The following is a 26,611-nucleotide window of genomic DNA, read 5'->3' on the forward strand; positions in this document are numbered from 1 at the left end:
GCTCCAAAATGCAGGTGTTTCAGCCTAGTTCATTGCTCTCTGTGGTGATGGGGCAGCCAGTGGAAAACACAGAGTGTAGGGGTTGGTAATGTTCTCTAGTTGTGCCGTGATTGGCTCAGTGTTCTGTCAGTCATGGGGACACTACGTCACCGCAAATTCTACGGGGAGAGCTCGACAATTCAAGCGTCTTGGCTGCTGCCATAGAGTTACATTTGTAGTGCCGATCAAAGAAGGCTCAAGGTCATTGGCCATGGATAAAATCAAATCACGTTACATCTGCTGTAGCTTTGATTGGACTAATCATGTCAAGATCATACTTTCAAAATCTATACAAGCAGTCATAATCGAGAATGAAGTCATCAATCTACTGGCAAATCCTTTTCTACCCCTGTAATATAAAGAGAAATTATAGATAAAACGTAACGGTGCTCATCGGCCATTGGACATTACACAACAAGTTGGAAATCGCAAATTCAACAATGAGTGGTTTGGTAGGAATCAGGGGCTAACTGCTGTTTTAGAGACATGTAATCTAATCAAATGTTATTAATCACATGCGCCGAATACAACAGGTTACCTTACAGTGAAATGCTGAGTACAACAGGTGTAGTAGACCTTACAGTGAAATGCTTACTTATGAGCCCCTAACCAACAACGCAGTTAAAAAAAAATACAGATAAGAATAAGAGATAAAACTAAAAAGTAATTAAAGAGCGGCAGTAAAATAACAATAGTGAGACTATACACGGGGGGTACCGATACAGAGTCAATGTGCGGGGGCACCGGTAGTCGAGGTAGTATGTATATGTAGGTAGAGTTATTAAAGTGACGATGCATAGATGACAACAGAGAGTAGCAGTGATGTAAAGCTGGGGGGACACGGCAAATAGTCTGGGTAGCCATTTGACTAGATGTTCAGGACTCTTATGGCATGGGGGTAGAAGCTGTTTAGAAGCCTCTTGGACCTAGATTTGGCGCTCCGGTACCGCTTGCCATGCAGTAGCAGAGAGAACAGTTTATTACTAGGGTGGCTGGAGTCTTTGACAATTTTTAGGGCCTTCCTCTGACACCGCCTGGTATAGAGGTCCTGGAATGCAGGAAGCTTGGCCCCCAGTGATGTACTGGGCTGTTCGCACTACTCACTGTAGTGCCTTGTAGCCGGAGGCTGAGCTGTTGCCATACCAGGCAGTGATGCAACCAGTTAGGATGATCTTGATAGTGCAGCTGTAGAATATTTTGAGAATCTGAGGACCCATGTCAAATCTTTTCAGTCTCCTGAGGGGGAATAGGTTTTGTCGTGCCCTCTTCACGACTGTCTTGGTGTGCTTTGGCCATGTTAGTTTGTTGGTGATGTGGACATCAAGGAACCTGAAGCTCTCAACCTGCTCCACTGCAGCCCCGTCGATGAGAATGGGGGCATGCTCGGTCCTCCTTTACCTGTAGTCCACAATCATCTCCTTTGTCTTGATCACGTTGAGAGAGAGGTTGTTGTTCTGGCACCACACAGCCAGGTATCGGACCTCCTCCCTATAGGCTTTCTCGTCGTTGTCGGTGATCAGGCTGTTGTGTCATCGGCAAATTTAATGATGGTGTTGGAGTCGTGCCTGGCAGTGCAGTCATGAGTGAACTGGGAGTACAGGAGGGGACTGAGTACGCACCCCGGAGGTGCCCCTGTGTTGAGGATCAGCGTAGCGGATGTGTTGTTACCTACCCTTACCATCTGGGGGCAGCCCGCTAGGAAGTCCAGGATCCAGTTTCAGAGGGAGGTGTTTAGTCCCATGGTCCTTAGCTTATTGATGAGCTTTGAAGGCACTATGGTGTTGAACGTTGAGTTGTAGTCAATTAATAGCATTCTTACGTAGGTGTTCCTTCCAGGTAGGAAAGGGCAGTGTGGAGTGCAATAGAGATTGCACCATCTGTGGATCTGTGTGGCGGTATGCAAATTGGAGTGGGTCTAGGGTTTCTGGGATGATAGTGTTGATGTGAGCCATGACCAGCCTTTCAAAGCACTTCATGGCTACAGACGTGAGTGCTGCGGGTCGGTAGTCATTTAAGCAAGTTACCTAAGTGTTCTTGAGCACAGGGACTATGGTGGTCTGCTTAAAACATGTTGGCATTACAGACTCGGACAGGGAGACGTTGAAAATGTCAGTGAAAACACTTGCCAGTTGGTCAGTGCATGCTCACAGTACACGTCCTGGTAATCCTTCTGGCCCGGCGGCCTTGTGAATGTTGACCAGTTTTAAGGTCTTACTCACATCGGCTGCGGAGAGCATGATCACACAGTCTTCCGGAACAGTTGGTGCTCTCATGCCATTTTCAGTGTTATTTTCCTCGAAACAAGCATAAAAGTAATTTAGCTCGTCTGGTAGGCTCGTGTCACTGGGCAGCTCTCAGCTGTGCTTCCCTTTGTAGTCTGTAATAGTTCCCAAGCCCTGCCACATCTGACAAGCGTCAGAGCCGCTGTACTATAATTCGATCTTGTATGTCTGGCGGTGTAGCATCTCTCGTGAGAGAGGCGTGGCTCCAGACCTTGGGCCCTCATTAGGCCTTATGAAGGGATATAATGCCTCATTAATAATTGAACAGTCATCTCCTGTGACATGTTCTCGCTTTGATGAGCCAAGTTCTACCTTTGGCGTGGCATGTTACACTTGTTCTTCATAGTTTTTTCTGGTCACATTAGCACAGTAGTGAAGTTTCAATGGAGTCAGTTTCTGAATGGATACTTGTCTTGACAGTGACAAACAAAAAAAACATTCCATTATAAGATATGCTCCCTTTATTACAGTATATGCATGCTATACAATGTCATTTATTTTTAAATATATATATTTTTTTAAACAGTTTCACTGCAGATATTGTGTTTTACGTTCCATTTACGTTTCTTAGTAGCAAATACAATGTTTGAGATCCAAGGCGAGATTGTAAAATACAATATGATCAATTTCAAAGAACTTTGTTGCCAGATAAACCTACTTCAGGAGTCGTCTTCCGCTCCAAACAGTAACCTATTTTATTAACTCCTCTGAACTAGGGAGGTATAATTAGATCATGTAATCAAATACCTTGACAATATACTGTTTGTGCCACAAACTCATTAAACAAATTCTTATCTGAAAGTAACAGAGCACTATAGTCATTTCTAATATATTAACAACTGATTAAATTGGCAGCTGACAAGATGTAAAATAGACCGTCAGTGAAATCTTTGACAAACTGACTGATTTAAAATGATGAAGGAACTGACCAACAAGCTGTTCATTTCCAACACCTACAGTGTGTTGGGAGCCTGACACTTTAGAAGGTAGACTCGGTGAAACGATGTTGCAACGAGCAGCACCTCAGATATTGAGATGAGCAATATGCTGGACTATACAGTCACACAGTTTCTGCACATGTGCACAGGTTTGCTTCAGGTTGTTCACAGTGTGGTAGCCAGGGCACCAAAACAGTGGAGAAGTTGAGCCTCGCGCTTCAAACGCTGTTTACGTTCTGCTTCTACGTCATATCGCTGAGTCTACCTTTAAAGTGTTCTTGGTTCATTATCTGTCACTCTGAATTTCATTTCTAGCACCCACAGTGTTAGGAGCCTAACACTTTAAAAACAGCTCTTGATTCATTATGGGTAACTTTGTAAAGTTCCAACACCCACTGACTTTTTAACACTTGGTTGAATGATGGTCCCATATGTACACTGTGGGTGTTAAAATCACTAAGGAGATTTTGGTACTAATTCATGAATGCTTCCATCATGTACATTATTTTAGCTTACCAGCTTGTCCTCGAATTTTGGTGTTTTGTACTCTGAGAATGGAAGTTCTGAGATGACTAACGGAAATTCCGTTCATGCTCAGATTTTTTGGTAAACAGTCAAGGCGTGCTTTGGGATATAGGGACTGATTTCATCAACCCTTCCTTTGTCTGTGTTTTTAAGTCTCAGGCTGAAGCAAAAGCTCACTGTGACTACCCCAGTACCTGTGCACCAGTGGAGGCTGCTGAAGGGATGACGACTCACAATAATGTCCAGAACGGAGTCAAACACGTGTTTGATACCATTCCATTTACTCCAATCCAGACATTACTATGAGGCGACCTCCCCGCAGCAGCCTCCACTGCTAACCACCCAACCCCTCTGCTCTGGATCTTCCTATACAAAGCTCTCTTCCATGTTGGAGCACAGCAGGAAAGAGTCCACCAGTCTGGGCTTGATCAGTTGCTGGTGGTCGGCGGCTTCGATGCTGTCTGGACACCCCGCCGCCAGCCTCCTCAGGGCAGCCTGCAAAGCACAAGGAGAGGAATGGATCAGTGAAGACACTCAACACCTATTCCAATGACTGCACTATAGCACATGACATAGCATAAAATAAGATTGATCATTATAAATACACAGGTAACTGACAAAATGAGCGTTGGGCCACCACGAGCTGCCAGAACAGCTTCAATTCACTTTGGCATAGATTTTACAAGTGTCTGGAACTCTATTGGAGGGATGCGACACCTTTCTTCCACAAGAAGTTCCGTAATTTGTTTTGTTGATGGTGGTAGAAAACGCTGTCTCAGGCACTTCTCCAGAACCTCGAGTAAGTGTTCGATTGGGTTGAGATCTGGTGACTGAGACACACAACCTTTAAACCCACTATGCTTTTTCAAGACCCCTATTTCAAAGTCACAGATCTCTTCTTCTAGCCATGGTTGCCAAAATAAATGACATATTTATACATGGCCCTTAATTGCTCAATTAACTCAGGAACCACACCTGTGTGGAAGCACCTGCTTTCAATATACTTTGTATCCATCATTTACTCAAGTGTTTCCTTTATTTTGGCAGTTACAGTGCCTTGCAAAAGTATTCGGCCCCCTTGAACTTTGCGACCTTTTGCCACATTTCAGGCTTCAAACATAAAGATATAAAACTGTATTTTTTTGTGAAGAATCAACAACAAGTGGGACACAATCATGAAGTGGAACGACATTTATTGGATATATCAAACTTTTTTAACAAATCAAAAACTGAAAAATTGGGCGTGCAAAATTATTCAGCCCCCTTAAGTTAATACTTTGTAGCGCCACCTTTTGCTGCGATTACAGCTGTAAGTCGCTTGGGGTATGTTTCTATCAGTTTTGCACATCAAGAGACTGACATTTTTTCCCATTCCTCCTTGCAAAACAGCTCGAGCTCAGTGAGGTTGGATGGAGAGCATTTGTGAACAGCAGTTTTCAGTTCTTTCCACAGATTCTCGATTGGATTCAGGTCTGGACTTTGACTTGGCCATTCTAACACCTGGATATGTTTATTTTTGAACCATTCCATTGTAGATTTTGCTTTATGTTTTGGATCATTGTCTTGTTGGAAGACAAATCTCCGTCCCAGTCTCAGGTCTTTTGCAGACTCCATCAGGTTTTCTTCCAGAATGGTCCTGTATTTGGCTCCATCCATCTTCCCATCAATTTTAACCATCGTCCCTGTCCCTGCTGAAGAAAAGCAGGCCCAAACCATGATGCTGCCACCACCATGTTTGACAGTGGGGATGGTGTGTTCAGCTGTGTTGCTTTTACGCCAAACATAACGTTTTGCATTGTTGCCAAAAAGTTCCATTTTGGTTTCATCTGACCAGAGCACCTTCTTCCACATGTTTGGTGTGTCTCCCAGGTGGCTTGTGGCAAACTTTAAACGACACTTTTTATGGATATCTTTAAGAAATGGCTTTCTTCTTGCCACTCTTCCATAAAGGCCAGATTTGTGCAATATACGACTGATTGTTGGATTGTATTTATCATCATTAGTCATTTAGGTCAACATTGGATCATTCAGAGATCCTCACTGAACTTCTGGAGAGAGTTTGCTGCACTGAAAGTAAAGGGGCTGAATAATTTTGCACGCCCAATTTTTCAGTTTTTGATTTGTTAAAAAAGTTTGAAATATCCAATAAATGTCGTTCCACTTCATGATTGTGTCCCACTTGCTGTTGATTCTTCACAAAAAAATACAGTTTTATATCTTTATGTTTGAAGCCTGAAATGTGGCAAAAGGTCGCAAAGTTCAAGGGGGCCGAATACTTTCGCAAGGCACTGTACCTGTAGGTCAATAGACTATAGAGCTAGATATTGCTGATTCGCAGATATACAGTGCCTTCTGAAATATTCAGACCCCTTGACTTTTTTCCACATTTTGTTATGTTACAGCCTTATTCTAAAAGGGATTAAATTAAATAAAAAACATCAGCAATCTACACAATACCCCATAATGACAAAGCAAAAACTGGTTCAAAAACGGGCAAATATATATAAAAAAACAAAACACGTCTTTACATAAGTATTCAGACACTTTGCTATGAGACTCGAAATTGAGCTCAGGTGCATTCCGTTTCTATTGATCATCCTTGATGTTTCTACAACTTGATTGGAGTCCACCTGTGGTAAATTAAATTGATTGGACATTATTTGGAAAGGCACACACACACCTGTCTATATAAAGTCATGTCAGAGCAAAAACCAAGCCAAAAGGTCAAAGGAATTGTCCTTAGTGCTCCGAGACAGGATTGTGTTGAGGCACAGATCTGGGGAAGGGTAGCAAAACTGAGCAATAAGGGAAGAAGGGTCTTGGTCAGGGAGGTGACCAAGAACCCGATGGTCATTCTGACAGAGCTCTAGAGTTCCTATGTCGAGATGGGAGCAGTCAACCAATCAGGTCTTTATGGTAGAGTGGCCAAACGGAAGCCAATCCTTAGTAAAAAGGCACATGACAGCCTGGTTGGAGTTTGCCAAAAGGCACCTAATAGGCTGACCACACCGCGAGCGCTGCAAAATAAATTTTGAAATCCATGTTATTCAATTATTGCATCCACACTGCTCGCGCGTGCCAACAAGCGTCTGCGTTGCCAAGGGCTAAAATAGAAATTGGTTCTATTTCTGACGCAGATCGCACTGCAAGTCCTGCCTCTCCCATCTCATTGGTTTGTAGAAGCAGGTACCCACATGCCATCTCCTCATTGGTTATACCCACGTGGGTGACTGAAGACGAATGAGGTCAGTGGCGGTAATGCACCTAATTTATGAAAGTTGCCAATTGCAATATAAAGTCAAGAGAAGAAAAAGCCTGGAAGGTTGAGAGATGACTAGAAACCATTGACCATTTTATGTGTGGACTAATTGTAGGAGTAGAAGACCTTGGGCATTTCAGGTAAAATAACAACTCAATGTTTATATCCCAGGACAAATTAGCTAGCAACAGCAAGCTAGCTAAATAGGACAAATTAGCTAGCAAGTGCAAGCTAGCTAGCTAAATTGCCATACATGTTTAATGCTTTTCGACCTGTCCCCAAATTAATGTAATTGGTTCAGAGTTTGTTTGATATTTTAATCTGCGTGTCGTGATCGCGTTTGGTGTGGGGGAACAAAATACATTTATGCACGATGGCGCACACACGCTGCCGGTTTGAATTTCGTGTAAAGACTCTCAGACCATGAGAAACAAGATTCTCTCATAAAACCAAGATTGAACTCTTTGGCCTGAATGCCAAGTGTCACGTCTGGAGAAAACCTAACACCATCCCTGCATCATGCTGTGGGGATGTTTTTCAGCGGCAGGGACTGGGAGACTAGTCGGGATTGAAGCAAAGATGTACGGAGCAAAGTACAGAGAGATGCTTGATGAAAATCTGCTCCAGTGCGCTCAGGACCTCAGACTAGGGTGAAGGTTCACCTTCCAACAGGACAATGACTCTAAGCACACAGCCAAGACAACGCAGGAGTGGCTTCAGGACAAGTCTCTGAATGTCCTTGAGTAGCCCAGACAGAGCACGGACTTGCCCCCGATCTAACATCTCTGGACAGACCTGAAAATAGCTGTGTAGCAACGCTCCCCACCCAAACTGACAGAGCTTGAGAGCATCTGCAGAGATGGGAGAGACTCCCCAAATACAGGTGTGCCAAGCTTTTACCGTCATACTGAGTAAAGGGTCTGAATACCTGTGTAAATGTGATATTAGCAAACCCGTTTTTTTGCTTTGTCATTATGGGGTATTGTGTGTAGATTCATGAGGGAAAAGGCTGTAACCTAACAAAATGTGGAAAATGTCAAGGGGTCTGAATACTTTCCGAAGACACTGTAAATACTTCAGCTACTTGCTGATGGGCTGAGGATTGACTGACTCTGCAGTGCATGACTGCTTCAGTATTCTGCATTAAAACAGAGGGAGCATGGCAGTATGAAACAAAATTACAGTTCTGCAGCAGGGGAATACCACATATTTACATATCAATTAACAACATTATCTCTGAAAGCCAACCCTCTTTGAAGGCTGGTTCAAGACCTACAATATCTCAATTTTACCCCTGGCGATAACGATAAAAAAAAGTATCCTATTAAATTGACTTGATTATAGCAAACACTGTAAAACAGTGAAGGAGAGAGCCCTTATGTACAAGAGCCATCCATCAGTCTTAATTAAGCCTATGACTCTTATACACAGACCTAAAGAGTTCTTTATCTAGCCTGTGATCTGGCCTTATCAATTATGAGCAGGCTGACTGAATGATAAAGAATTAACAGGAATATGTATGATATGTGCCTATTTAAGCATACCCGGCTACATAGTGGGATCTCCTTATAATGAGAAGACTGGTTCAGATGCAAGGACTGCAGTGTCTTTCAACTTTGCCCCATGGACATCAACCTCTCATTACTTACATCAAAGTAATTAGCTACACTTATGCACTATGCCCTGGAAAGATATTACTTCAGAGTGCAGTACAGGTATATGGGAAATATACATAGCAGATGCTTTAAAAATGTACATAAAATACACATTCAAACACATTCTCAGGAATATCACTATTGTACACAGACAATCATACTAATACATACTCAAAGATCTAGTACATACCAGACATGCAACCAGTACAGAGTCGCTGTTGTTCCTCTCTGCTGGTGAGCGACACAGTTCGATTAGTCGAGGAACAGCTGGAGAAATGTAAGAACATGGTTAGTTTTAGCAATTGTGTTGCTGATTGATCCACATAAAGTTCCTTTGATTACTGTGATTTAGGGCTGGATTCAATCCATATCACCGAAGATCCGCGGTATAGCGCAAATCAAATTTAAGGTCATTTCCGATTGAGCGTTTATGCAGTCTCCACAAACATTACTTGGGGCCCCACAAGGGTGCGTACTCAGTCCCCTCCTGTACTCCCTGTTCACCCATGACTGTGTGGCCATGCACGCCTCCAACTCAATCATCAAATTTGCAGACAACACACACAACAGTAGTGGGCTTGATTACCAACAACCACAAGCCTACAGGGAGGTGGTGAGGGCACTCAGAGTGTAGTGTCAGGAAAGCAATCACTCACTCAACAAAACAAAGGAGATGATTGTGGACTTCAGGAAACAGCAGAGGGAGCACCCCCCTATCCACATCGACGGGACAGTAGTGGAGGTGAAAAGCACATCATACACATCAGACAAACTGAAATGGTCCACCCACACAGACAGTGTGGTGAAGAAGGTGCAACAGCACTTCTTCAACCTCAGGAGGCTGAAGAAATTTGGCTTGTCATCTAAAAACCTGAAACTTTTACAGATGCACAATTGAGAGCATCCTGTCGGGCTGCATCACCGCCTGGTACGGCAACTGCACCGCACTCAACCACAAGGCTCTCCAGAGGGCGGTGCGGTCTGCACAACGCATCACCGGGGGCAAACGACCTGCCCTCCAGGACACCTACAGCACTATATGTCACAGGAAGGCCATAAAGATCATCAAGGACAACAACCACCCGAGCCACTGCCTGTTCACCCCGCTACGATCTCGAAGGCTAGATCAGTACACAGTGGAGGTAATCAGACAGATAGTTGTCTCTTCTCACACCCTCTCCTATTCTCTACCCCTTTGTACAGGCCGCTCCGTCCTTTATCCCCAAGCACTCCCTGGGTTAATGAAGTCCATATAAGGCTTGGGGGTGGAGCAAGCAAGCAAGGTATCGCCTTTCAATCACCACTCCGGGATGGAAGGGCGGTCCAACTCCCTAGAGCATCCCTTCTGGAGAGGGCATCGGCATTTTCATGGGCTGCGGCTGATCAGTGTACGACAGAGAAAGCAAATGGCTGCAAGGATAGGAACCAGAGGGTGTTCTTATTCCGTAACATCCAAACTAGGGTGAAGTGCCGTCCCAATATGTAATATTTCAGCGTCACCAAGTGCCCACTTGATCGCTAGACATTCTTTCTCCACAGTGGAATATCTTTGTTCCCACGGCAACAACTTCCAGCTAATGTACATGACTGTGTGTTCCTCACCTTCTTGTAGCTGTGATAGGACGGCACCCACCCTTGTTTCGGACGCATCGGTCTGTACCTCCAGTGGTTTGGAGAAGTTCGGGGTCACCAGCACAGGTCCAAAACACAGTGCTCCCTTTAGGTCCTTGAAGTCTTTCTCCATCTCCTCTGTCCACGTCACCTGGGCGGGCAGACGACTCCTGGTCAGATCTGTCAGTGGGCTGGCTAGGAAGGCAAAGTGGGGAATAAATCTCCGGTAGTAACTAGTCAACCCCACAAATGTGCGTACCTGCTTCTTGGTGAGGGTGCGGGGCCAGAATAGCCTATACTTTCTTCACCTGGGGTTTGACATCTCCTACCGATTTTGTGTACCCCAGGTACTCAGCCTCCCGCAGGCATAACTGACATTTCTTTGGGTTCACTGTTAGCCCCGCCTCCCGTAAGGCCTGCAGTACCGAGCTCGCCTGGTTTAGATGTGTCTCCCACTCGCTCCCATGGATCACAATATCATTGTTGTAGGCTGCGGCACACTCACGATGGGGACGGAGAATCCGGTCCATCAACCTCTGGAAGGTGGCTGGGGCCCTGTGTAGCCCAAAGGGCAGCTTCTGGTAATGGAACAGCACGTCAGGGGTGGCGAAAGCGGTTTTCTCCCGTGCCTCGGGAGCTAAGGGCATCTACCAATAACCCTGATAAAGCAGACGGTCCCTAGCCATTCGATTAATTCATACAGTCGGGGCATGGCATAGGCGTCGAACTTTGAGAGTTCATTTACCTTTCTAAAATCATTACAGAAGCAAATGGTACCATCTGGTTTCAGCACCAACACTATGGGGCTGCACCACTCACTATTCGATTATATCAGCTTTCAACATTGTTTTTACCTCGGTCTTGACAGCCTCTCTCCTTGCTTCCGGTATGCGGTAGGGTCGCAACTTCACCTTTTTCCCGGATGATGCTGTACTTTACCAGATTGGTGTGTTCTGGTTCACTGGAGAACACATCCTGGTTCCGGCCGACCAACTCCCTCAGCTCGTGCTTCTGTGCTTGGTTCAGCTGCTCCCCCAGTGGCACCTCCCCCGGCTTGGTCTATATGGTAGCCTTCTTCGGGGAAATAGAGTACATCACATGCATTCCATTTCTTTAGCAAATTCACATGGTAAATCTGGGTCAGATGTCTACGTCCCCGCTGTCTGACCCTATAGTTAACTTCACCCACCTTCTCAAGGACTTCGTATGGCCTGTTCCATTGGGCCATAAACTTACATTCTGAGGTGGGGATCAACACCAACACTGTCTCCTGGCTGGAAGTTCCTTCATTGTGCCCCTCTGTTGTACACCCGCACTTGGGCCTCCTGGGCCCTGCAGCGTGTGTTCCTATACCAGGGGCCACAGGGTTGCCATCCGGTCTCTCATGTCCTCCACGTGCTCCACCATGGTTTGGTGGGGCGACGGTTGCTGTTCCCAGGCTTCTTTAGCCACGTCCAGCAGTCCTCGGGCTCGTCTCCCGTACAGGAGTTCGAAGGGAGAGAATCCTGTTGAAGCTTGGGGCACTTCTTGGCTCGAGAACATCAGGTAGGGTAGCAGCTGGTCCCAATTCTTTCTGTTTGCCTCCATGACCTTGTTTTTCATCTGCTTCAGGGTTCGATTGAATTGTTCCACCAACCCATCGGTCTGCTGGTGATTTACTGAGGTGCGCAACTGGGTTATTTTCATTAGTAATCAGTAATCTTCCATTGCTCTCTTCACCCACAGCCAGTAAAATCGTGCCTTGATCTGGTCTAAGGTTCTCTCCACCCCTAGGTGAACCCCAAGGAGGTGGGAGTGCGCCAACTGCAGGACAGATGGTACAAAGGGACGGGGTACCAACAACAACACCATACATTCGTCATTCTTCTTCACAACCTGATATAGCAACTTCTTCTTTATAGAAAAATGGGGGAGGTGATTTGAATTACCCCGTCCATGTGCTTTCCATCCACCATGGTTACCTGCTAAAGAGCGCTGGCCAAGTTGGGATCCTCCAGTTGGGCCGTGCCGAACCGATGGAGAAGTGGGCTCTGGCGCCACCTCATGGTCCATCGGGAACATGTCTTCTAGACTCGCCACCTCACCCTCCAGTCTGGCTTCACCCGAGTCGCCCTCTGAGAGGGGTTCTGTTGACGCCTGGGGGTCCACTTCCTGGAATCCACACATCTGGGCATCCCTCCTTCTGGCATCCATCCCATCTCTCCGGCTTCTGGTTCCCTCAGTTCCTCACGTCTCCGGACATACTGGTCCACGGTTGGTGGAACGTCGGGAAATCCCTCTCGGTAAGGCCCGGCACAGGCAGGTTCGGGACGACTCCCACTGGCCCTGTGTGTTGTCCCTTTGTCATTGTCCCTGAGGCCGAAGGACACTTCCTGCTGTCCAGGAAGAGAATTGTCTCGGGGAGCTGGCTGTTTGTTGACCCCCCCATCCTTGGCCGGGGTCCCGGCATGGTCCTCCACTCCTTTAGGCGAGTGGAGGGTTCCGCCTTCCGTGATTGTCCGCTGTGCAGATACTCCAAAGCCACCAGTTGTCCTTTCAACAGTTCCACCAGCTGATCTGGGCTCTGCGGGTTAGCTTGGCTTACTAACTTTTTAGCTTCGAACAGGAGAGAGGCATAGAAATGTATCTATGACCACTTTCTCAATGGGCGTGAGCATCAGTGGTTCAGCAGTTAGCCAGCTCTTGGCCAGTCTAATTAGATCATGCATTTACGATCGGGGGAATGTTGTAGCATCATATGCCCAATCATGGAATCTTTGTGCACTGCTAATCAGGGTGTAACAATACCTGATAGGTCTTCTGTGCCACGCCTGACTGGAAGGGTGCTAGCAGACTGGCCCGTTGCACATGGGGCCATTTCTCCCTATCCGCCGTCCTCTCGAAGGCTTGGAGGAAGCCTCAATGTCATCAGCTTTAGTATAAACCTACTGGGTTTGGGACGAGAGACTGCTGCACCTCTTCTCACACTCTTCTCACACTCTTCTCACACTCTTCTCACACTCTTCTCACACTCTTCTCACACTCTTCTCACACTCTTCATAACATACTTGACCCTCTCCATTCTCTGCCCTTTTGTGCAGGCAGCTTCCTCTTTTATCCCCAAGCAGTCCCTGGCTTAATGATCCACAGGCTCCCCTCGTTGGGGCAGGAAGTCCATATACGGCTCGGGGGCGGTATCTCCCTTCATTCACCACTCCCCTCACCTCTCCCTGCCGTCTGCCGCAATATCTTACATTACTCATCTCATATGTATATACTGTATCTTATAACATCTATTGCATCTTGCCTATGCCGCTCGGCCATCGCTCATCCATATATTTATATGTATATATTCTTATTTCATCTCTTTAGATTTGTGTAGTTGTTGTGGAATTGTTAGATTACTTGTTAGATACTGCTGCACTGTCGGAACTAGAAACACAACCATTTCGCTACACTCGCATTAACATCTGCTAACCATGTGTATGTGACCAATAAAATGTGATTTGATTTGCTTTGATTTTAAATTTCAATCACGCTATACCGCAGATCTTTCACGATATGGATTGAATCGAGCCCTAAGAGAGCCAAAAAAGAATTGAAAGGTAAGAATTTCCTCTAGTAAAATCAGTCCCTATAAATAGATATCCCCCTAGACGGAATTTCTGTTGCGAGTTGGACACATATGCGTTCATCACACCAAAATGTCTCAAAAGTGGGGTCATCCCAGTCGAGATCTTGAGTGCAACTAAAAGTAAAAGGCCAAAAGAGTGGTCTAAATGCTATACGCTTAGGTAGCAGAGAAGCCAATGGCCTATGAAGTAGGGGGAAGTTGCCTCTAGACACAAATCTTGAATCAGTTTAGCATTTTCCCCACTAATTGTGAAATGTACGATTGGGGGAGGGGAAGCTAATCCTAGATCTGTACCTAGGGGAAACTTGACCCCAGAGCAATGGCCTATACCTTGCAGCTGGATGGCTGTTTGGGCCACGTCCGGGTCTCTGCTCAGACGGGCCAGTGTGACAGCGGCTTTCTGCTGGACCCGCTCGCACGCCGCGCCCTCCGATGGACTGGAGGAGGATGGCTTCTCGCCCAGCAGCTGGAGCAGTCTCTCAATACCTAGCAAACAACAGACACACAGTCAGAAGACGTAGACACACAACACAGACAGTCAGAGGCCGTAGACCAGGGATCATCAACTAAATTCAACCGCAGGAAGATTTTTTCCTTGAGCGGATGGTCGGGGGGCATGAACATAATTACAAATTATTTGTAGACTGCAAATTGACCGCAAGAAGCCCAAACAGATATAATGTTTGACTAAAACATAATAATTTCAGACCTTGTTTACATTTGTATACGATCCCATCTCTATTATGCATGGTAATACTTGGGAACAGATTTCTTAAATTAAAATCACTTGAAGCTGATTTCCTGGGGTTTTTACAGTATTTTATATCCAACAATAAAATAAATGTATACATTTTTTGGGGCTCAGAAAACTCGGGGGGCCCTGCCGCAGGCTAGGCAAGGCCAAAAATTGCTGCCCTCCTATACCCTGCAAATCTAGAATAGTCCCAGTAAGCATAATTATTTTGAAAAGATGTTTAAAATATATATATACACTTAACCAAAATATTAACGTAACATGCAACAATTTCAACGATTTTACTGAGTGACAGTTCATATAAGGAAATTATTCAATTCAGTTCTTTAGGCCCTAATCTACGGATTTCACATGACTGGGCAGGGGCGCAACCATGGGTTTATTATAGACAGAAATACTCCTCAGTTTCATCAACTGTCCGAGAGGCTGGTCTCAGATGGTCCCGCAGGTGAAAAAGGTGTGGAGGTCCTGGGCTGACGTGGTTACATGTGGTCTGCGGTTGTGAAGCCGGTTGGACGTACTGCCAAATTCTCTCAAATGAGGTTAGAGACAGCTTATGGTAGATAAATGAACATGCAATTCTCTGGCAACAGCTCTGGTGGACATTCCTGCAGTCAGCGTGCCAATTGCAAGCTCCCTCAAAACTTGAGAGTGGCACAGCGGTCTAAGGCACTGCATCTCAGTGCTAGAGGGGTCACTTCAGACCCTGGTTTGATTCCAGGCTGTATCACAACCGGCCGTGATTGGGAGTCCCGTAGGGTGGCACACAATTGGCCCAGCGTCGTCCGGGTTAGTGTTTGACCGGGGTTGACCGTCATTGTAAATAAGAATTTGTTCTTAACTGACTTGCCTAGTTAAATAAAGGTAAAATAAAAAAATTAACTGGCATTGGGTTGTGTAACAAAACTGCACATTTTAGAATGGCCTTTTGTCCCCAGCACAAGGTGCACCTGTGTAATGATCGTTCTGTTTAATCAGCTTCTTGATATGCCACACCTGTCAGGTGGATGGATTATTTTGGCAAAGGAGAAATGCTCACTAATAGGGATGTAAACAAATTTGTGCTCAAAATGTGAGAGAAATATGTGTTTTGTGCGTATAGAACATTTCTGGGATATTTTATTTCAGCTCATGAAACAAGGAACCAACACTTTACATGTTGCGTGTATATTTTTGTTCAGCATATTTTACAGACGTTGAAGTTAGGTTAATTTTAAGTTCTAAACAAAAGGTGAAAACACATATTTTCCAGACATTGAAAATACGTATTTTCCGGATGTTGAAAACAGGTTCATTTTTCAGTTCTGAATGAAAGTTGAAAATATGTAATTTATAGATGTCTCTTTTGGACCAAATCAAGGCCGGTCCAGACCGGACCAAATCTGAACCAAACATATGTTTGGGCCAAAAAAATTATGTCTGGACAGGACCAAAAAAAGATGTCGCTGTCAGCCTGTGTTTACTGGGGTGTAGCCTACAGTGTCAGCCTGCTATGGAATTTTAGAAATGCCCATCCATATGGTAGGCTTACCGTTTATAAAACAGGCATTGCATTGGCTTATTTATTCCTGATTTCTGTGACTAATCAATTTGGCTATTTAAACTCTGAATATCAGCTACCCAACTTTACCAGGAGTTATCCTGAGCTTATTTGCAAAGTGTTTACACAGTGGGAAATGCAGAAGTATTTTATTTTTTCGCTGTGATCAGCTCGTAAAAAATTTATGGATACAAACTTGAAAACACTGATTCATGACAATTTAGCCCACGAGTTGAAACTCCTAGACAGCAGTTGTGAGTATCTTTATTGTCCATTCCATATTGTCCATTTTACTTTGACCTGTTTGTGCACTATTTAGGTTATTTGATCGGAGAAACGTGCATGAAATAAAAAAGTGTGCACTGCTTATCACAGGGCAGCATCAGCGCTCACCAAAAAGACCAAATGCCACTGGTTGAGAGAAATTGTTTTGGGGCAGAATTATGTGAGAGTTGTATGTGTTGTTAGATGTGCGTCGTTGTCAATTAACTTGGAAAATACCGCCCTCGTCAATCTGCCACCCTAGGCGGCCGCCTAATACTGCCTCATGGGCGGGCGGGCCCTGCAGTAAGAGGACGTAGACACAGAACACACAGAATATGAAAAAATAGACAAACGCAGAGGCAAGGGCTCAATAGAAAACATAAACAACAACAGGTTCGACGACAAAACTAATAGGGCTGAAGAAGCAGTCGACATGACAAAAATGTGGGTTTACGTTGCCATCTTGTGGATTATAACTGCAATAAAATGGATGGGTTTTTTCCCCCTTTAGCTGTCCTGTGGGATTCTGTAATTTATCTGCAATACTTTTGATAGCATTCTTTGATATTAATCCATTTCTCCATCATGACCAGTGAACACATGTGTGGAGATGTCAATTGTGAAGTCATCCTCATTCAGTGCCTTCCTGTATTATACTAATGCTCAAATTTTACTCTACTGGGCCATTTACTTTATGTTCATATTCTTATATTTTATTATTTCTTATTGTTGTAGCATTTTTGAGAAGGAACCTGCAAGTAAACATTCCACTTAACTGTATATACCATGTGTATTCTGGACATATCACTAATAAAACTTGAAACTTGAGATATCAAATACTGTTAAAAATGTGTTTTTTTTGCATACCCTTCTCTTGTAGGACTTCAGATGAAGACTGCTCCAAAACAGAGAGGTTTGCCAAGATGGTCACCACCTGAAAAAGGACCACAGTCAACAGGGCATGTTATACCAGGGATTTGACCACGCTCAACACATTTTAGCTATGGATCAGTGTGTCCTCTACCTGGTCTTTAGAGTAGGGAGTATCCACTCTTTGGCGGTCTTTGCAGGACTGGAGGAGGATGTGGATGGCGTTGAGCTGGAGAAGGATCTCACAAGCCATGCTGTCGAAGAAAGTGATATTGGCAAGGGCAGCAGACGCCAGGAGGAAGACCTCGCCACAGGAGGCACTCTCGCACAACTCTGGAAGAAACGCATGCACGCGTTTATCTCCGGAACTCACCTCGACCTCATCTTGACCTTACATTCATAGCTCCGTCGATGAATTTGAGAGTGGTCACATTTCTGCAGCCCCACCCCAGGACAAAGTTAGCTGCCGTTCTCTTGTTTTTCGTATTAAAGAGTGGGCGTTTAAAGTGTTTCCCTGAACGAATAATGATCCAGCTCAAGGACCTTTGGCAATATATCAAAGCCCTGAAGTACAGCAGCCATGCACTCACTGATGAGGGCGGTGACGATGTCCTGCATGCTCTCTAAGAAGCTGCCCAGGTGCTGGGTGGAGGTGTGGTGGGGCGAGGTGATCTGGGCCACCACGGCCGCTGCCTCTGCCCTCGCCGCCTCAACACTGTTCCCGTCGGTCAGGATGTCCGCCAGGCACAGGATCCCATCCACCTAGAGCATAGAAGGATTGACACGTTGCACGCGACAACAAGCACATTCTGTTACGTCAAATCATCTCATGCTAGACATAAGGGTGACACGACAACGTGGCAACGGGTTCAATGACATCCAACCAGTGGTGGGAAAAGTACCCAATTGTCATACTTGAGTAAAAGTAATAGAAAATAACTTGCGTAAAAGTGAAAGTCACCTGGTAAAATACTACTTAAGTATCAAATGACATGTAATTGCTAAATATATACTTAAGTATCAAAAGTACAAGTATAAATCATTTCAAATTCCTTATATTAAGCAAACCAGGCGGCACCATTGTTTTTGTTTATTGTTTTTTTTAAATGGATACACTCCAACACTCAGACATAATTTACAAATGAAGCATGTGTGTTTAGTGAGTCCGCCAGATGGCAGTAGGGATGACCAGGGATGTTCTCTTGATAAGCGCGTGAATTGCACCATTTTCCGGTCCTGCTAAGCATTCAACATTTTTGGCAGTCAAGGAAAATGTATGGAGTAAAAAGTATATGATTTTCTTTAGGAATTTAGTGAAGTAAAAGTTACTTCAGTTGACAGACAGAGCATGACAGAACAGTTGACAGAGCATGTCAGAACAGTTGACAGAGCATGTCAGAGCAAAAACAAAGCCATGAGGTTGAAGGAATTGTCCATAGAGCTCAGAGACAGGATTGTGTTGAGGCCCAGATCTGGGGAAAGGTACCAAAAAATGTCTGCAGCATTGAAGGTCGCCATGAACACAGTGGCCTCCATCATTCTTAAATGGAAGAAGTTTGGAACCACCAAGACTCTTCCTAGATCTGGCCGCCCATCCAAACTGAGCAATCGGGGGAGAAGGGTGTTGGTCAGGGAGGTGACCACGAACCCAATGGTCATTCTGGCAGAGCTCCAGAGTTCCTCTGTGGAGATGGAGAACCTTCCAGAAGGACTACAATCTCTGCAGCACTCCACCAATCAGGTCTTTATGGTAGATTGGCCAGACTGAAGCCACTCCTCAGTAAAAGGCACATGACAGCCTGCTTGGAGTTTGCCAAAAGGCACCTAAAGGACTCTCCGACAATGAGAAACAAGATTATCTGGTCTGATGAAACCAGGATTGAACTCTTTGGCTTGAATGCAAAGTGTCACGTCTGGATGAAACCTGGCACCATCCCTACGGTGAAGCATGGTGGTGGCAGTTTCATGCTGTGGGGATGTTTTTCAGCATTAAGGACTGGTAGACTAGTCATAATCGAGGGAAAGATGAACGAAGCAAAGTACAGAGAGATCCTTCATGAAAACCTGCTCCAGAGCACTCAGGACCTCAGACTGGGGCGAAGGTTCACCTTCCAACAGGACAATGACCCTAAGCACACAGCCAAGACAATGCACGAGTTGTTTCGAGACAAGTCTCTGAATGTCCTTGAGTGGCCCATCTAGAGGCCGGACTTGAACCAGATCGAACACCTCTGGAGAGACTGGAAAATAGCTGTGCAGCGACGCTCCCCATCCAACCTGACAGAGCTTGAGGGGATTTGCAGAGAAGAACAGGCGAAACTCCCCAAATACAGGTGTGCCAAGCTCATAGCATCATATCCAAGAAGACTCAAGGCTGTAATCGCTGCACAGGTACGTCAAGGAAGTACTAATTAAAGGGTCTGAATACTTATGTAAATGTGATAGTTAAATTTTTGTCTAAAAAACTGTTTTTCTTTGCAGTTATGGGGTATTGTGTGTAGATTGATGAGGAAAAAACAATATTTATTTTTAGAATAAGGCTGTAACGTAACAAAAATTTGAAAAAGTCAAGGGGTCTGAATAGTTTCTGAATGCACTGTACATGCATTTGGCCTTGTTTCGCCGACGGAGGTCATTAGAATAATATCCAGCATGCTTTGAAAGTATTAATGTTTCCATTTTGGTCATTTAGCTGACACTCTTGTCACAACATAGTGCCATCAGACTTCTGATACCAACGTAGGGTGAAAAGGGGAATTGCAGTGAAAAAAATGTATAGAAAAGTATTTTCAACATACAAATTACAGGTCTCAAAAAGTTTCAAAAGTGTCTTGTCACAACATACATTGGATTCTAGTTCATTCCGGTGAAATACAAATGACAAAATACTCAAAAGTAATTGACATACATGTTTCAAATATATGTAACATAAATACTGCCCATCTCTGGCCATGTACAGAGCCACATATGATGTAACAAGCCCCGAGCAGGCGCCTTTGATTAATCAAAGAATCCCTTTATAGTAGTTATATTTTTAGGCGGTCCAGACAGATAGTTAAGTTTCGGGGTCAACCTGGGTGAGACTTAGTAGCTCTGCCTATAAAGCCATCACAATTATACGACACCACTCCAAGCTGACTCCGGTTGTCAGTCGAACAGTGTTTCCTCCAACACATTGGTGTGGCTGAAATACTGGTTAAGTGAGCAGTGTGATAAGAAGTAGGCGGCCAGGCAGGTCATGTTTTGGACGAGGCGTGACTCGCCCTTCTCCTCTTCCTGAGCCAAGGAACCTAATTTGGGGAAAAAAGGGGGTGAAACAAAAATAAGCTGGTGGCCATACCACCCTGAACACGCCTGTTCAGGGTCGGGCATGGTTAGCACTGGGACGCAGTGGTGTAAAATTACTTTAAAGTACTACGTATGTTTTTTTGTTATTGGTATCTGTACTTCAATTTACTATTTATATTTTTTGCCAACTTTTACTTCACTACATTCCTGACACCTGAAAGTACTTAGCAGAACAGACAAATCGTCCAATTCACACACTTATCAAGGAAAAACCCTTGGTCATACCTACTGCCTCTGATCTGGCGGACTCACTAAATACAAATGCTTAATTTGTAAATGATGTCTAAGTGTTGGAGTGTGCCCCCGGCTGTCTGTAATAAAAATATTTTTAAAACGGTGCCGTCTAGTTTGCTTAATATAAGCAATTTGAAAGGATTTATACTTTTACTTTTGATACTTAAGTATATTTGATCAATTATATTTACTTTTGATACTTAAGTATATTTGATCAATTATATTTACTTTTGATACTTAAGTATATTTGATCAATTATATTTACTTTTGATACTTAAGTATATTTCAAACCAAATACTTCTAGACTTTTACTCAAGTAGTATTTTACTGGATGACTTTCGCTTCAGTCATTTTCTATAAAGGTATCTTTACTTTTACTCAAGTATGTAAATGTGTTACTTTTTCCACCACTGCTGGAAGAGAGACCGCCTGGGAATACCAGGTGCCGTAAATTCCTCCCAAAAATTTCTGGATGTTTTTGCCGTGCTTTTATCTTAATTCTGATTGGACATTGTTTAAGATGGTCGAGGATTGTGGGTGGGTATGTGTATGTATGCGTGTGTGTTGTGTGGTGGGGGTAGGCAAACTAAGAGACATACATAGCATGTTTGTGTGTGTGTGTGAGAGAGTGCCTGTAAACCCAAGGAAGTTGAGTCAAATAAGGAGTGTGTCTGTCTATACAGTGAACTTTTTCATAAAGGTCTGGAAATAAAATCTTTATCCACATGGTGGCAATGTTGTACAGACAAAACTCTGGTACGCTTACCACTGCTACACTAAACCATTTTGGCCTTGTGTCTTTGAGCAGTGGTGCCAGTGACCTAGCATATATTAATTAGTGCCCAAATATACTGTGGATGAATTTTTTTATTTTATTATTAATATTAGCACTAGATGTTACCTTAAAACAAATAACCTGTACAACTCTGCCTTTTGAAGGATTTGAAAGTCTAGTCTGTTAGAGTAGCGAGCAAATGACAACACAGAGCACGCAAACAGAAAAACATTAAAGTAATTGGCACTTTTTGCTTTTATGTCTCAGCTTGAGTAGAATCGTTTGAGGGAGCTCATACAATCTATCCCTCATAGATTCACCTGTCAGTCCTTTCCTGAAGACCATCACTATGAGCTTCATGATAGGGCAACTCCATATTTCTGGCTCCTAATCCGTCACCAGTGTGCCAACACAGCCCATTGACGCAGAACAATCCACCTCTAACTCCCGTCTTCCTCAGCAATATTCTGCACTGAGATGAACTTCTCATTCATATTTTGCCCATGGGTCTACTCCGGGTCTCTTCCTAAAATTGTTTCTCATCGTATGGAAGAAGACACTCACATGGCTTGATTTATGGCAGTTTTGTAGCCTAATAACAAATGTCTACTACCTACTTTTTGAAAGGGGCATATATAATAACTTTGTTCTGAAGTTAAGCTGCCCAAAAACGATGTACTTTTTGTCGGTGTGAATTTTGTCTCCGAGTGCAGTAGACACTCATCCAACCTCCACGACCATGGAGGTTAAACTTCATCGTGATCATTTGTGATATCTTAGGGCTCTATTCAGTATGTATCGCTGAAGCATTGCAGATTGCGCAACGACTGAGCCGACATATGCAGCGTTTACCAAAGGAATCAAGCTGTAACGCTGAACTTCCACGAATTGAATAGAGCCCTTACTGTTTTAACCACATGCCCCCAACAGACGTAAACAAACAGTTTCCAACCAATGAGGTAAAACGGTGGAAATCAGTCTCTTTCCTCCATCACCCGGCAACTGCGACAGGTGTGGTTGTCGCGGCTGAGCGATGGCTTGCGTTCGGTTCATAGCATCAACTTCAGCAACAGTTCCCCCCTGGAGGCATTGGATCTAATCTGGGGCCCATTGTCGTTCTTGTTCTGTCTGGCGTTTCTACACCTGACTGCCTCCGTTCTCCAAGCTGCTCTTTGAGCAAACACAGACGCCGGTGTGGCATCATTAATCAGGGAATGGGATTGTATTTGTCTTTCATGGCTGCCACTGGGTTGAGATACTTTGTGTTTTTTGTTTATCCTCAAAAGGAGGGGGAAAAAACACCGAAAATACTGTTTATATAGGTCGAAAAGCACGAGAACTTGCAGGCGTGCACGCTATGTATTCAAACGCACATGCACATCAACTGTGTCTCGGTCCAGTGGTCTCTTACCAACCTAAAATTCTTACTTGCAGAGCAAATTGAAACGCAGCATTACATAAATCAATCTGCAAACAGCCCATGGTGAGCAGCGAAATAAACACTCCTTTGTACGGTGTCTGTGAGCTCCTGATCAGCGAGCATCACTCACATGGCCAAGTCTCCCGCTACCATCATTGTTAGCATGTTTTCACCTGTGAAAATAAACTTGCGCCCCTGTGAAAATAAGCTATGCCTGTGTGTGGCCTACAGTCCCAGTGTGTATTAGTGGAGCATTATACCTGCCCACAGGGAGACTAAACATCTCCCACCAAAGCTTTCACTCCAGCAGACCAATGGCGATAAGTCTGTGTCTGTCTGTCTCTCAGCCTGTCTGTCTAGTCTGCCTATCTGCCTATCCTCTGCTGCTTATTAGTACAAACATTTTAGTGTATGGATGTACAGTACCAGTCAAAAGTTTGGACATGCCTTATTCAAGGGTTTTTCTTTGTTTTTTACTATTTTAGAGTGATGGAGTGAGATGGTTTGGGATGAGTTGGACCGCAGAGTCAAGGAAAAGCAGCCAACAAGTGCTCAGCATTTGTGGGAACTCCTTCAAGACTGTTGGAAAAGCATTCCAGGTGAAGCTGGTTGAGAGAATGCAAAGAGTGTGCAAAGCTGTCATCAAGGCAAAGGGTGGCTTACTTTGAAGAATCTAAATATAAAGTATATTTTGATTTGTTTAACACTTTTTTGATTACTACATGATTACTATATGTATTATTTCACAGTGTTGATATCTTCACTATTATTCTACAATGTAGAAAATAGTAAAAATAAAGAAAAACCCTGCAATCAGTAGGTGTGTCCAAACTATACATTTTTTAAATATTTATTTAGTTACTTTTACCCCTTTTCCTCCCCAATTTCGTAGTTACAGTCTTGTCTCATCAGTGCAACTCCTGTACGGACTCAGGAGAGGCGAAGGTCGAGAGCCGTGCATCCTCCGAAACACAACCCAACCAAGCCGCGCTGCTTCTTGACACAATGCCCACTTAACCTAGAAGCCAGCCACGCCAATGCGTCAGAGGAAACACTGTGCATGGCAACCGTGTCAGCGTGCACTGCGCCCGGCCCGCCACAGGAGTCACTAGTGTGCGAAGGGACAAGGATATCCCTGCCGGCCAAACCCTCCCCTAACCCAGGCGGCGCTGGGCCAATAGTGTGCCGCCCCATGGGTCTCCCGGTCGCAGCCGGCTGAAACTCTAGTGGCACAGCTAGCATTGCCTTAGACCACTGCACCACTCGGGAGGCCTAGGTGTGTCCAGACTTATGACTGGTACTGTATGTGTGTCAGTTTGTATCTGCATCCATACGTTTCTGTGTAAATCCATTTGTTTGTGTATCAGACACCAGTAGTGGTGTCCAACCACACCCCCACCCAGCACCTGGGCAGCTTTCTGGAGTGCATGCAGGACATATTCCACTGCCCACATCGGTGAGTACCAACCTCTGAATGTGTGTGTGCGCTAGTGTCTACATGTTTAAACCCTGCACTACAGTACCTTCTCTAGCTGGTTAATGCCCTCCTCCACGCAACATATGGAGGCCACCGTCCTCAGGGCATGTGCGTAGAGGTCGCTGAAGCAGTCCTGCCGGCAGATCTTAAACAGGGCCACCACAGCGCCCTCCTGTGGACAGACAAAAACAACACCATTAGCATCATTAGCATCGCAAACAACGCTCAGTGCTAAACAAGCTAGCCTGAGCTTATGTCAAACAAGGGTTTGATATGTTCAAGGGTCCGAGCACAAGGTTTTGACATGCTTCCTATAATGGTTGTTTATGTTGTTTGCATTGCAGATTAGGGTAAGCAAACGTAAGCAGTCCGGTCATTTCCACATGCTGCCATTTCCTCTCACAAAAACACTTGCTGGCAGAATTCTATTCACCATGGAGATTGATAGAATTACCTGCAAGACAAGGCCCTGTAACTACCACCATTATCCTAATAAGGCCCATTATAGGAGGTGGTGGTATGTCTCATGCACAGATAGGGCCACACAGCCAAGCCTGGAGTGGCTAATCGTCCTGCCCCTACACCCTAAACACTCTTACCTTCTCTGCCCACGCAATACATTCCCTAGAAAACCAAACATTTTAGCCAATCCCCGAGCAGCATTCTTCATTCAATCTTCCACCCATTCTAAAGAGCGAAACTCCAAAACAAGTTATTATTTGTCAATCTAATGGAGGAGGCCTGTAATCGTTTCATCACTTTTCTGTGACGCAGTTGTTGATGTTAGCCCTCAGAGGTTTAATGCATTTTTTCAATTTAATTGAACCTTTAGTTGACCAGGTAGTCCCCATGTGATAAATAAAAACAGTTTTGAGGAGAGGAAAGAGGTTTACCCATTGCTTTATATGTGTATATTTAAATATTTAATATTATATATTTAAATATCACATTATACAACTCAATGGCGTTCTGACGTGAGTTTGTGAGAGTGGATTCAGAAAAAAAGGCATTACAGTAGACTTACCACACATGCAAGTGTATGAAGTATAGCACGAGACTAACTCATAAAACAGCTGATCTACATTTATGATGTAAAGCCTGCATGGCCGTCGCCTTTGAAGGAGTTCAAAAAGACTGAACTCCATCGCAATCAATCAAGTAAATGGTGCCTCTCCAACACAAGGTTTGAATGAATCCATGATTCATCCACGATTTATCCATGAAGCTGTCTTTGACATGTTAACATATGGTTTGTCTCTGGGAAGCCTAATGATTCATTTTAGCGAATAGAGACAGAAAGAGAGAGAGATAGATAGAGAGTCAGAAAGCGAGAGAGAGAACACAGCCTCTGTCCTTACATGGTGTAATCTTAGTAATGGATCTGAAAACTTCCCATGTTAAATGTTTCTGAACTCCGTGGGAACTCCCGCATGGTTTGAACAGGACTCACGTGATGATTGCGTGCTACAATTATAACTACATTATGCTTTCACGCCCCAGCCTTTTCTTTGTTTCAAACGGCTGCAGGAGAGCCAAGATGTAGATTTTTGGAATCTGCAGACATGGCTGACATTTAGATCCATATACTGTACATAATCACAGAAGGTAAACAGCAAGACAGTGAACTCCCATTAAATCATGACGTGGTCGTACTTCTTCTTCCTGTAGCACTCCAATGTACAGTACCAGTCAAAAGTTTGGACACAGCTATTCATTCAAGGGTTTTTCTTTATTTTTAAAATGTAGAATAATAGTGAAGACATCAAGACTACGAAATAACACCTATGGAATCATGTAGTAATCAAAATATATTTGAGATTTGAGATTTTTCAAAGTAGCCACCCTTTGCCTTGATGACAGCTTTGCACACTCTTGGCATTCTCTCAACCAGCTTCACTTGGAATAATTTTCCAATAGTTTAAGGAGTTCCCAAATATCTAATGGTAACTCTAATGAACTTATCCTCTGCAGCAGAGGTAACTCTGGGTCTTCCTTTCCTGTGGCGTT

At 44.3% G+C, this 26,611-nt stretch overlaps 1 protein-coding gene across 2 annotated transcripts in view; it reads right to left on the reverse strand.

The window, feature by feature from the left end:
• Window positions 1-2,759: 2,759 nt before the first annotated feature.
• The window catches only part of LOC139369125 (protein inscuteable homolog), an 84,374-nt gene continuing 60,522 nt past the window's right edge, over window positions 2,760-26,611 (reverse strand). Inside the window, exons 7-13 of one of the 2 annotated variants that reach the window (XM_071108619.1) lie at window positions 24,651-24,776; window positions 17,941-18,112; window positions 17,505-17,683; window positions 17,348-17,414; window positions 14,253-14,408; window positions 8,889-8,965; window positions 2,760-4,279 (exon numbers count right to left, since the gene is read on the reverse strand). In XM_071108619.1, coding sequence (XP_070964720.1) covers window positions 4,151-4,279; window positions 8,889-8,965; window positions 14,253-14,408; window positions 17,348-17,414; window positions 17,505-17,683; window positions 17,941-18,112; window positions 24,651-24,776 — 906 coding nt within the window. In that variant the 3' untranslated portion in view covers window positions 2,760-4,150. The remainder of the gene's footprint in view (window positions 4,280-8,888; window positions 8,966-14,252; window positions 14,409-17,347; window positions 17,415-17,504; window positions 17,684-17,940; window positions 18,113-24,650; window positions 24,777-26,611) is intronic. The other variant, XM_071108621.1, reaches the window with a different exon arrangement.

Source organism: Oncorhynchus clarkii, chromosome 2 (genome assembly GCF_045791955.1).
Source record: "Oncorhynchus clarkii lewisi isolate Uvic-CL-2024 chromosome 2, UVic_Ocla_1.0, whole genome shotgun sequence".
Taxonomy (NCBI): Eukaryota; Metazoa; Chordata; class Actinopteri; order Salmoniformes; family Salmonidae; genus Oncorhynchus; species Oncorhynchus clarkii.